Consider the following 11,246-nt stretch of genomic DNA (forward strand, 5'->3'; position numbering starts at 1 on the left):
GCCCGGGAGGAGAGGCAGACAGAGGCTCGGGAGTACTAGTAAGCCCCATGCAATCTGCCAAAGGCACTTTTCTGTGGGTTCTTGTCCCAGCTAAGTCAACACTTCAGACCCTGATCTGTTCCATTCATTTCCAGAAATACTGTGATACACAGCCACAGCAGGGGTTACTCCACAGGGACCCCTCCTTCTCAGCCGGTTACCTCCCTCATCCAGGCTGCCCGTACCCCTGCTTCCCCTGAGACGGAGGTTCTGGCTTCTGGGGAATAGTGCAGCGATACCCTGTAGGAACCATGAGCCACAGGGACTGGGGATTCCATGGAGAAACGGGAATGCCCAGAGCAGCTCAAGTAGGGATTTACGACAGAGAGGTAGTTTCTGCTACACAGGCCTCCACGGAAGGGGTGTGGGAAGGGAGAGGCCCAAAGAGAAGGAATGAGGAAGAGAGAGGCCCCATGCTTGGCAAAGGCCAGGGGGTGGGCAGCCCCCAGGAGAGGAGCACTGTGTGTGCATGGGGAGGGGTCTGTGGGATGGGGAGAAGGGTGGACACGGTCTGGGCAGCCCGGAGCTCTAAGAAAGGGAGGCAGTAAAGTAGGGTGGAATCTCTGGCCGTCCTCTCTACCCCTGTCCTGCCAAAGCAGGGTGAGATCCAGCACAAGTGCAGACTCAGCCCCAGCTGAATGCCCTGGCCTGGTTCAAGACAACCAGAGCCTCATCTCCCATCCCACTCTCCTCTACACACAGGCCAGCCTCCTTACTCTCTCCTGCTTCCTCACTGAATCTCAGTCCTTCCTCCACACATAACCAGGGGCTCTTCACTAGGCTTCAATCTGATGCTGGCTCTCCTGTGTACAATTCCTGCCACCCTGCACCCTGGTCTGGCCTCCCGGACTCGCCTCTCACCCCTCTGCCAGCACTCACTGGCGCCCCAAGCCGTTTCTCCCGCGGGGCCTTTGCACATCTTGCTCCCTCTGCCAGGCATGCTCTTCCAGCAACTTCCCAAAACAGGCTGCTTGCTGGAGGCACCTCCACCCTCACCAAGCCGCTCAGGAGCGCCCAGCACTCCTTCTCAGCGTCCTGTTTCGTAGCACCCATCACAACTCCTCAGGATTTTGGGTGTACTGTCAATCGCTCTCTGCTCTGGATCACCAGCTCTCAAGCGGGGGGGGGGCGGGGAGGGGGAGAGCGGGGGGAGGGCAGGATTTTGTCCCCCAGGAGACGTTTGGGAATGTCTGGAGGCATTCTGGGTTGTCACGAAGGGGGTGGGGGAGGTTACTGGTATCCAGTGGGTGGAGACCAGGGATGCAGCTCAACATCCACCAAAGCACAGCAAAGAATGCTCGGCGAGAAGTGTCAACAGCGGCGGGGTTGAGAAAAGCTGCAGGAGAGGAAAAGCCCACGAGAACTGGGTCCCCGGCGGCGCTCCATGCACGCAGGAAGGAGAAATGAATAAGGAAGGAAAGGGAGAATGGGGCGACCGAGCGAGTGATGGACAGACGCGGAGACCCCGGCCCGCGTCAGCCCCGCCCCCCAGGCCCGATCCCTCCGCGGACCCCGACGCGCCCACCGCGCGGCCCCGAGGGGCGAGCCCGGGCCGGGCGCGCCGCGCGGACACTCACCGGCCCGCGGCCGCCCGGGAGCGGCAGCGCCACCCTCCCGCTTCATCGTGCCCCCGCGGCCGCCGGCCGGGAAAGGGACAGGACGCGCGAGCCGGAAGCGCTCGTGCGCTACGCCCGCCGGGACTTGTAGTTCTCAGACTCACAATGCCCGGCCGGCTGCCTCACGCGCGGCTCCTCAGAAACTACGACTTCCGGCGGCTTCGACGTCGCGGGGCGGGATTGGCAGCTTTAGAATCACTCTATGTTGCAGGTCGGAGTCTGATTGGTTATGTGCAGCTGTCGCTCAGGGTGACGTTCGATGGCCCGTTGCGAAAAGGAGAAGCTTCGCGGGTCGGGTCCGAGGGACGGAGCGTATCAGCTGCAAGGGGAGAGGGTACTTCCGCCAGGATGGCCCAATCGCAGTGGTAGGGCAGTTTCTATAAAAGCTTGAGCCTTGCGCTCCCCGTTCTTTTGGGATCGAGTGCGGGTCTGGCGTGTTTGCTCGTGCTGGCGCCGTCCGCTAAGGTCATGGGCGCACTGGGCCCCGAGTGGGTTTGAGGGGGTCCCCCAAGTCTGCAGGCCCACCTGGCCCTCTTCCGCCTCGGTGTTGTTCATGTTTTTTGCTCCGCCCTCCCCACCCCCACCCCCTCGTTGGGTCGGAGAAGTCCGAACCTCCAGACCTCCATCTCCCGGCAGGTAAGGCTGGGCCGGGCCTGCTCTCCCCTAGGCAGCTTCGAGCCTGTGATGAGTTGCTTTTATTTCTGACACCTCGTATGAAAACTGCACACGCAGTCTGATTATTTTGCAAGACTGAGGCTTCAGGGTGCACCCCCATGACGGGGGCGGGGGCGGCTGGGTGCGAAACTATCTTGTCCGAAATGGGAGTGGGCTTTTGTCTACACTGTGGCGCTGTCTGCCTTCTAGGGCGGTGGGTGACCCGGCCAGAGGCCGTAAACGTGAGTCGACGTCAGCCTGGAGGCCTGGTGGTAAGGCGGGAGCCCTTGTCGGTCTGGGAAGCGCTGAGCAATAAAGCAAAAGTGGTGAGTTGATTGGAACGCAGGTGTCTTTCTTTTCACACACGTCTGCATCCCATAGGACCCCATGGGAGCACTGGCTCAACCCCAGGTAGTCTTGGGACAGGGCAGAGGAAGATGGATGTTCGTCCGGTGACTTCCCCACTGTTGGAACTGTCTTCTCCATATTTCCATATAAGGCCAAAAATACTGGGGTTTTTTGGCTTGTGCCTTGGGTAGGTCAGGAACTCTTAATAATTTTTTTTTTTAAAGATTTTATTTATTTATTTGACAGACAGCGAGAGCAGGAACACAAGCAGTGGGAGAGGGAGAAGCAGGCTTCCCGCTGAGCAGGGAGCCGGATGTGGGACTCCATCCCAGGACCCTGGGATCCTGACCTGAGTTGCTTAACCGACTGAGCCACCCAGGCGCCCAGGAACTCTTAATAATTTTTTTTTTAAGGTTTACTTATTTATTAGAGAGGAGGAGGAGGGGCAGAGGGAGATAGAGAATTTTTTTTTTTTTTTTAAGATTTATTTATTCATGAGAGAGAGACGCAGAGGCAGAGGGAGAAGCAGGCTCCCCGCAGAGCAGGGAGCCTGATGCGGGACTCGATCCCAGGACCCTGGGATCCTGACCTGAGTTGCTTAACCGACTGAGCCACCCAGGCATCCCAGGAACTCTTAATTCTTCACTAGCGGGCCATGGAGCACTGTTTTTTATTCCATTGTGTCTTGGGGGGAGTGGACATGAATCACCTGGGCTCCCCCATGCTCCCTAGACACCATTGGGGTTCCAAGCAACCTAGTTACAGCGAGGGAGGGGTGCCACCCTCTGAGTGTTAAAGATGACCCGTACTTTCCCGAGGGGCCCAAAGGGGGATTTCTTTGAACAGAAGAGAGAGGCAGTCCGGAAAACACAACTTTATTCACTAGGACTGAAAACAAAGACTCTTAATCTAAAGACGGACTTCAGGATTTGAGTACAACAACGTGAAGTGTACTACCAGCCCCCTGGCTTGACCTAAGTACAGGCCTCGGTGAGGCTGGCAGTTCTAGTTTCCCTGACATTTCTCTGATTTCTCACATGCTGTTCGTCTCTTACAAAGCCACAACCTTGGCATCCTCCAAGGGAGCATGAAAGGAAGACCCTGTTGATGCTGGAACCAGAGTCTCCTAGCGTGTTAGCACAGAGCAGGTGGCTCTGATCCTTGGGGCACAAATGCATGGTATGGTTTGCGGTGAAGCCCTCGGTCCCAGGCACGGGCAGGAGTCCTGCCTTTCCCTGCCTGGGCAGCGTGTGCAGCTGAAGACATGGCTTTCTCTAAGGGGTTAGGCACTGTACATTGTGCTGGAACGGTGGCCCAGCCTGGAAGCTGGGCATGTCCAGGAGGGGGCAGCAGAGCGCCCCACGTGGGCTGTACATTGTGAGGTGCCCCCTCCTGTACTGGAGACTCTTGCTTTTCCTTCAAGGCCCTCAGGCAGCAGCAGGTGAAGAGGGGTGCAGACCCACTGGCTCCTTGAGGCCTGTTGGGCCTGAGGCTCTGGGAAAGGCAAGGCTCCATCTGGGAGTTCCAGGATCAGACACCCTGGGATTGACTGCGGGATGACTAAATCCAGGAGTCCCTGTAAAGCCTCCATCCAGCCTTGCAGGGCCCTCCCAGGTTCAGGGTGTGCAGCAGGAGGCTCCTCGGCCTTCCCTCTTGACATAGTCGTGCAGCCTGAAGTGGGGTTCACTGGGGGCCCTCGTGGAGCGCTGCTTCAACTCCCTGTGGTGCAGGGGTGACCATGGAACAGAGTGGCTTCTACCCCAGCAAGGAGATTCAGACTCCAGGTCTAGGGGTGGGGGTCTTCTGGTGACTGCCAGGACTTACTTTGCAATGGCTGTGAAGGCCAAGTCTACGTTGAGGCCTGTCTTGGCGCTGGTCTCCATGAAGGGCAGCCCGTACTCCTGCAAACAGCTGGTGGCAGCCAGGTGGCAGCCTGGTGGGGATAGCCCAAGTCCTGCAACCCCAGGGACACCCCTGGCCACCTACCCTACCCTGGCTCACCTTGGCCAGCTTCTCCCCATCCTCTCTCTTGACCGCACGCTCCTGGGCAGAGTCCACCTGGCACAGGGGTCTTGGTGAGAGCTGGCCCAGGGCTTGCCTGCTCCCTCACCCGCCCTGTAGAGCTAGGGAGGAGAAGGGGGGCTGGGGCGCTCACCTTGTTCCCCAGCAGCATAAGCACCACGTCGTGCTGGGCATACTCCTGGATCTCGGTCAGCCAGGCCTGTGGGGGAGAAGCTGAGACCAGCCTAGAGGCTGGCACTCCTGCGTACCCCTTGTCCCTCCAGGCCACACCGCACAGAGGGCCTGTGTGGCTCTGGCTAACGGGAGGGGCCCAGAAGTAGTGGTCCCCGTGCGAGGCGGAGTACCTTATCCAAGGTGTTGGATGGAGCTGGAAGGTCCCCAGACCCCATCCAGCTCACAGGCAACCTGAGCCGCCAGAGGGGCCACCGTTCCCTGCTGTCAGTGGGGTCCTCCGGCCTCTGGGACCCTAACGCCCCCCCGCCTGCCCCACCACCAGGAGGGAACCACTGACCTGGATATTGTCAAAGGAGGCCTTGTTGGTGACATCATAGAGCAGTAGCAGCGCTGGGGGCAGAGGGCCAGTGAGGACAGCTTCCTGGCGCCCACAGCCTCCAGCCGGCCTGCCATGCTCACTCCCAGGGCACCCACGGAGCACAGCCTCCGCTTCCTGGGGCTGGCGTCCCGCGCCCACAAGCTCACCGTGGGCGTCGCGGTAGTAAGCGTGGGTGACGCTGCGGAACCGCTCCTGGCCAGCCGTGTCCCAGATCTGCAGCGACAGACACAGCCCGGAGTCAGGGCTGCCGGTCCCTTCCCCTCACCTCCCCCGCCCGCGCCCCCCACCTCTCACCTGCAGCTTCACCTTCATGCCATCCACATCCAGAACTTTGTTCTGAAAGACAACCAGCCAGCTCTGCTGAGCCCAGCAGCTAGGACAGTGCTGCCCCCTGATGGGGGGCTCCCGCAGTGCAGGCCAGGACCGAGCCTGAGCTTGTGTTGCCCCTGGCACGCCCCCAAATTCACTCTTATCCTGTCTGCCCCTCAGCTGGCTGGGTTCTGTCCCCGATGCCCACCTCCTGGTTCTCCTCGTCTGACCACTTCACCTCCCTGTACCTGCAGGTAACCTTTCACCTCAAACCCAAGTCCTGGGATCCGCCCAGCTCTCCCCACCCCCATGCCTCCTACACCTCCCCCTGCTGAGCCCCACCTAGTGATGATGCCCAAGCCCCTCTCCCACTCAGATGGCCATCCTCATGGACTTGCAGGCTGCTGCCCTCCAAGGGCAGCCGTGTCCAGTTCTGGGCCATGTGTGCTCTTTCTCTGCCCACCTCGGAGGCCTGGCACACGGCCCCACTGCCCTCAAAGGCCCTTTGCCACCACCCAGCCCAATCAGTCACCGAGTCCTATTGCTCCGGCCCTCCCCCCTCCTCCCTGCCCTGCCTCCCCCCGGCGCCTAGCCCTAGTCAGCTTCCCTACACCTCCTTGCCAGCTCAGGTTCACCACGCACATCTCTCCCTGTACCCTCGCAGACTGCGGAGGCCCTGCCCCAGCCCCTCTGACAGGCATCAGCTCCTCACAGCTCTACATGTGATGCTCCTTTTGCCCAGAGCCACCCACATGACTTCTGTGAAGTTATCGTGGTGTAACCCCAGGCCCATTACTAACATTCTGTGCCTCAGTTTCCCCATCCACAAAGGGAGATAACCAGGGTGCCCATCACATGGCTGCTTCAATGGCTTTATGAGCTACTACGTACAAAGCACTGAGAACTGTATCTGGCCCAGGATGAGAGCTAAACGCTTGCTCCAATTTAGAAGCCTCTCTTCCTGCTGGGACAACAGCTCCCTGAGGACAGGACCCAGTGCAGTAACCACAGAACCCGGAATTCGGCCTGGTACACAGCGGGTGCTCATTGACTGTTTGCTGGTAATGGTCCCCTGGCAGGCCCTCCCAGCTCAGGACTAGTGGCAGGGAGTGGCCCAACCCCACGGTTCCCATCTGCTGGGGTGGGGGTTGGGGGCCTGGTAGCCTCAGGCCCTGGCAGCTGGGACCACACCGCCTCCCTCTTCCCCAAGCTCCTGCTGTCAGGGTGCTTCTGGGTCTCCCAGGAACCAATGGTACAGCCATCTGCCAGGCTGAGAGGAGGCTGGGGAGGACACCCCGCCTTCACTGGCACCCTTGAACAGGGGTGTGAACCGAGCAGCCTCACCTCCCTCGCCACCTGCCCCAGAGCCAAGAGGAAGGTGAGAAGGGGGAAGGTGGGGCCGAAACAGGCAAAGGACCACCTGTCCAGGGCCTAAACTGTCCCTTTCTGGCACCTGAACCCTTACTTCATCTCAGAAGACTTGAGGGGACCTGGACCCCCAAGCAGGGTAAATAATGGCTCCCTAGCCTGAAGGGAGCCCCCTTTCCTGTTCCCAGAATGGGCCTCCCTCCCAGCCTCCCGCCAACTGGGTCTAATTAAAGGGTGAGAAAAATGCAAATTTGGGATTTGTCTAGAACACGCCAGCACCTTGGCAAGGCACTCAGAATTTAGACTGGTGGGTAGAGGTGGGGGCGCGGCTGCTGTGGCCCTTATCATTCCCTGCTGACCCCACAGGCTATTAGGGTGCCAAGGGGGTGTGGGGAGCCCCCAAATCCAGGTGCATTCCCCCTGCCCCAAAACCCCAGGGACACAGCCCTCCTGTTGGGGGCAATGTGGGAGGGGGCTCTGGCAGGGGGAAACAGCCAGGTGGGAGCATTTACTGTGAGCTCCCTCACCCAAGGGCAGGGACACCCCCCCCAGCTCCCAGAGGGGGGGTATGCCCCACAGCCTCTTCTCTCTTAGGTCCTTGGCAGGCTGCCTGGCACCTGTGTACCGTGGGGCAGTGATGTTAGCCTCCCAAGGGAACATGGGCCTTGGGTTCCCTCTGACGGCCACCCCCTGGGGCACCCGGCCCACCCACCCTGAGGCACAGAGTACAGCCCCAGGCATAGGAGTGCTACACCTGCTTCAGTCACATGCATCCATCACCTGTCTCCAGGATCCTTAGGGTGTCAGGAGATGGGCATTTTGGTGGTTAAGGCATACCCCCTCGACCACCCTGACCCTGAGTGCCAGGTGGTCCAGACAGGAGGTGTCCAGGGCTAATGGAGAGCCAGCTGCCCAGGGGTGTTGTGAGAACTCCGTGAGCTGGTGCGGGGGGCCCAGGGCATGGCTGGGTCAGCTAGTGCTGAGGACATCAGCCTCCCCTCTCACCCGGAAGTCGATGCCCACAGTGGAGATGAAGGTCCCTGCCAGGAAGGCCCCATCCTTGAAGCGCACGAGCAGGCAGGTCTTCCCCACGCCCGAGTCCCCCACCAGCATGACCTGGGGCGAACAGGAGGGTCCGAGGTGTTAGGGACAGAGGGGACCAGGTGCTGGCCCACCCAGAGGGGTGTCTGGTCTTCCCTGAGCTGGCCTGGTCAGGAGTGGACGAACTGTCCCAGGCCTGCAGGCAAGACAGGATAGCTACAGTCCCTGCCGGCTGGACCTCCAGCTTCCACCTCCAGAAGGTTCGGTCCCCTTTCTCTTGAACAGCGGCCCATCTCACTTAATGGGGAGTGGGGGCAGCTGCCTCCATCCAGGGCCCTACCTAACCCCACCCCCAGACCCTGGACACCATGCTTGATCTGGAAGGGGAGCATTTGGGGCTTGGTGGGGAGTGGAGTCTGGAGGTTGGTGGCTGGAGACCTTCGGGGAGGCCTCTGGGGGTCTCTGTGCCGGGGGGCTTCTTCTAATCCCAGTAAGATTCTGGAGGATTTTGCCACATGAGGTCAAATCTTGGCCTGAGAAGGCCTAGGTCAGGTCTGGGGACCCAGAGGAGGCAATCAGGCCTCCCCCTCGTCCACCCCTCCCCCAGCCTGCTGTCAAAGGCTCCAAAACCCACAGACAGTCTGGACAAACCCTCCACAATCCACAGGCTTCTGCCTAGGCCTGAAGCAGGCCCCAGTGTTCCCCACCCAATTGGTAAACCTCTTCTTAGTCTCCCCCTTCCCCCCCCCCAAAAGAGGAGACCCACAGACCCCGGGGGGTGAGGGAAGGCAGCATATGGGAAATGGTGAGACTGGGGCCCGGGTGGGCGCGGGGCCATTAGGGAGCGGGGACGGAGCACCTGCCAGGTTCGGGACCCCTTGTCCGGCCCTGCCAGCTGGGGCGTTAGGAGGCAGGGCTTGCCAGCTGTTGGGTATCTGAAATCCGGGTCTGACAGCTGTGTGTGTATGCGATGCGCGGTGCCCGCCGCGCGACCCGCAGGGTGCCGCTCGGGCGGGCTTCCCGTCCAAGGTCCGCCGGGCCCTCCGTCCACTCCCGGACCCCTCCCCGCTCGGCTCAGGCCGAGCGCCACCTGCTGCGCTTGCATGGGGTGGGGGCCGGCTCACCTTGAAGGCGACGTCGTAGAAGTCGCCGCCGCCAGGCGAGGGCCGGCCAGGCTGCGGGGGCCCGTTGGGCCGCACCTGGGGGCCAGGGCGCGCAATCCCAGGGCGCGCCGGCCGGGACCCGTTGGCGGCGGGCAGCGCGGAGGCAGCGGGCGCGCTGGCCCCCTTGCTCTTGGGGGTCTTCTTCCTGGACATGGCCGGCGGGCGCTCAGGGAGCTCCCGCTGCAGCCGCCGCGCCCCGGGCCGCCCTGCTCCCTGCGCTCGCGGAGCGCGACGCGGACCCGAACCTGTCCCGCGGCAGCGGCGGCGGCATTCCCGGCGCCTCGCTCCCCGCCGCCCCGCCCCCGCGCCCCACAGCCCGCAGCCACTCAGGCCCGGCCTCCCGCCGCCGCCGCCAATGGCCGCGCTGGGGCGGGGGCATGCAAATGAGCCGGCCGCCCGGGGGCGGGGTCACGAGGCCCCGGCACTGCCCTAGGTGCACGAGGTGGGCGCGCTCTGCCTGGTGCGGGGAGCTCCTGCCCTGCCCCAGGCCCCGCGACCCGCTCCGTGGCCACCTCCGTGGGGTGGTGGGCCTGTCGCTTCCCCGCGCGCTGTACAACACCCCTCCCTGCACTGCTCCTTGCCCAGTGACCCTCGCGAGATGGTCTCCGGGCCTGGGACGGGGTTGGGGCGGGGAGAGTGCCCCGAGAAGGGGGCGCTGAGGCAGTGGGACTGCATGGGGTGGACACCCTGGGTTTCTGTCCCTTCTCAGCCAGAGATGCCACCTGGCCTGCTGTGCCCCCCCCTCCCCTTAGGGCAGGCAAACAAACCCGGGCGCTCGGAGCACTCAGGGCTCAGCTGACAGCTGGTTACCAGCGGCAGGATAAGCTAACACTTGAGAGCGGCAGGGCCCTCTCCCCCGCAGCTTCTGCCCGCTGGGCTGAATCCCCAGGATCCTTGGGTAAAGGGAAATCCGAGTTACAGCTGCAGCAAGCACTCTGAGTGGCCCCTCCCCTGGGGCTCTGCCCTCAGGGGTCCCGGAGGAGGAGGTGGCTAGCCCCTTGGCCTTCTGGTGCCAGGTTCTGGCCCCAAGGAGGCCCAGTGCTGACTGTCCCAACCCCATGCTGGTCCCTGGCAGACCAGTCTCCAGAGCCTGACACCTCCCCCTGGACTGTCTGTCTCCCCCCAGGATTCTCTGGGGTTTGAGCATAAGGCTGAGATGATCATGGGACCCTGGGAGTGGTGAGCCAAGATGCCCCTCAGCTGGGGCTTGGGGGCAGCGAGTGTAGGCAGAAACGCAGTGCTTCTGGGATCAGCCTCTGCTCCTTACTCCTGTGGCAGTGGAGGCATGGCCTGGCTGTCCCCCAGGATGTGATAGCTGTCACATGGACCCTAGCCCCTTCAGAGGCCTGAGCCCTCCCCGCTTCCAGTTCCCAGAGCCCAAATAATGATAACGGGCAGAAGCTGCCTCTAGGGCTCAGCGGTCTGGGAAAACACAGGGATGCCCCAAGAGGCTCTGGCAGGGCCCTGCATGGGAGAGGCTGTGGGAAGCTGCCTTGTCTTGAGTGTCCTTGTGTGGCAGGCATAAGCATCCTCGAAACTATCCTGTGAGGTGGGTAGTGCTAGGATCCCCAGTGATCAGGTGGGAAAACTGAGGCCCAGAGAGGGGACGAGAGCTGTCCAAGGTCACCAGGCTAGAAAGTGACAGAGCCAGGATTTGTACCTGGGAACTCTGACTCCAGAGAACATAAACTGTCCCATGGCAGTGCTTGTACAGGAGTCCTCCGGAGACCCGTCCCTCAAGGCCCTGTCAGAGCTGGGGGACAAACCTGAGGAAGCCCTCTGAGGGGCCCCTGGCCTCTTTTCTTGTCTCGCTCCTCGGGACCCCTGCTTCTTCCAGACCAATGCCCAGATGTGTGGATCGAGGGGCTTGGGGTAGGGGTGTTGAGCTCCCGCTGCTGGGGCCCTGGGGACTCCAGGTGTCCTATGCTCCAGGAGGCTAATTTCAGGGTGGCTGGCTCAGACTCTCAGCCCATGCCCACTGACCCCAGGGTCCCAGGCAAGGGGCTCCCTATTTCCTCCTGTCAGCTGTTGCCCAAGGGAAACCAGAAAGGAGTTTGGGTCCCCTAGGGGTGGGGGCTCTAGGTAAGGCAGCTGAGTCCAGGGTGGGGGCTAGTGCTAATGGGGTAACCAGGA

At 61.8% G+C, this 11,246-nt stretch overlaps 2 protein-coding genes, 1 long non-coding RNA gene and 1 other non-coding gene across 11 annotated transcripts in view; 2 read left to right on the plus strand and 2 right to left on the minus strand.

Annotated features, from left to right (window-relative positions):
* TRAF7 (TNF receptor associated factor 7) overlaps positions 1–1,757 on the minus strand; it is a 17,415-nt gene extending 15,658 nt beyond the window's left edge. For both annotated transcript variants that reach the window (XM_081820280.1, XM_081820279.1), the window contains exon 1: positions 1,617–1,757. The gene's annotated coding sequence lies outside the window, so the exon portion shown is untranslated. The remainder of the gene's footprint in view (positions 1–1,616) is intronic.
* Positions 1,758–1,887: 130 nt separating this feature from the next.
* On the plus strand, positions 1,888–2,650 carry LOC115937796 (uncharacterized). The gene is made up of 2 exons (XR_004073019.2): positions 1,888–2,291; positions 2,520–2,650. It is a non-coding gene; the product is annotated as an uncharacterized LOC115937796 (long non-coding RNA).
* On the plus strand, positions 2,332–2,414 carry LOC115937797 (small nucleolar RNA SNORD60). The gene has a single exon (XR_004073020.1). It is a non-coding gene; the product is annotated as a small nucleolar RNA SNORD60 (small nucleolar RNA).
* An 866-nt stretch (positions 2,651–3,516) lies between the features above and the next one.
* RAB26 (RAB26, member RAS oncogene family) lies at positions 3,517–9,376 on the minus strand. 7 transcript variants are annotated; one of them, XM_006749423.3, is made up of 9 exons: positions 9,075–9,376; positions 7,915–8,025; positions 5,527–5,568; positions 5,379–5,445; positions 5,191–5,243; positions 4,813–4,878; positions 4,659–4,715; positions 4,482–4,558; positions 3,517–4,376 (listed from the first exon to the last, which is right to left on the minus strand). In XM_006749423.3, the coding sequence occupies exons 1-9, from the start codon at positions 9,264–9,266 to the stop codon at positions 4,274–4,276; spliced, it is 768 nt and encodes a 255-aa protein (XP_006749486.2). In that variant the 5' UTR covers positions 9,267–9,376; the 3' UTR covers positions 3,517–4,273. The 7 variants fall into 7 exon arrangements, with proteins under 7 accessions (XP_006749486.2, XP_081676426.1, XP_081676427.1 ...); XM_081820300.1 differs by lacking the exon at positions 5,527–5,568; XM_081820301.1 differs by lacking the exon at positions 5,191–5,243.
* Between the last annotated feature and the right edge of the window lie 1,870 nt (positions 9,377–11,246).

This window comes from Leptonychotes weddellii, chromosome 5 (genome assembly GCF_054177405.1).
Source record: "Leptonychotes weddellii isolate Sample4059 chromosome 5, ASM5417740v2, whole genome shotgun sequence".
Classification (NCBI taxonomy): domain Eukaryota; kingdom Metazoa; phylum Chordata; class Mammalia; order Carnivora; family Phocidae; genus Leptonychotes; species Leptonychotes weddellii.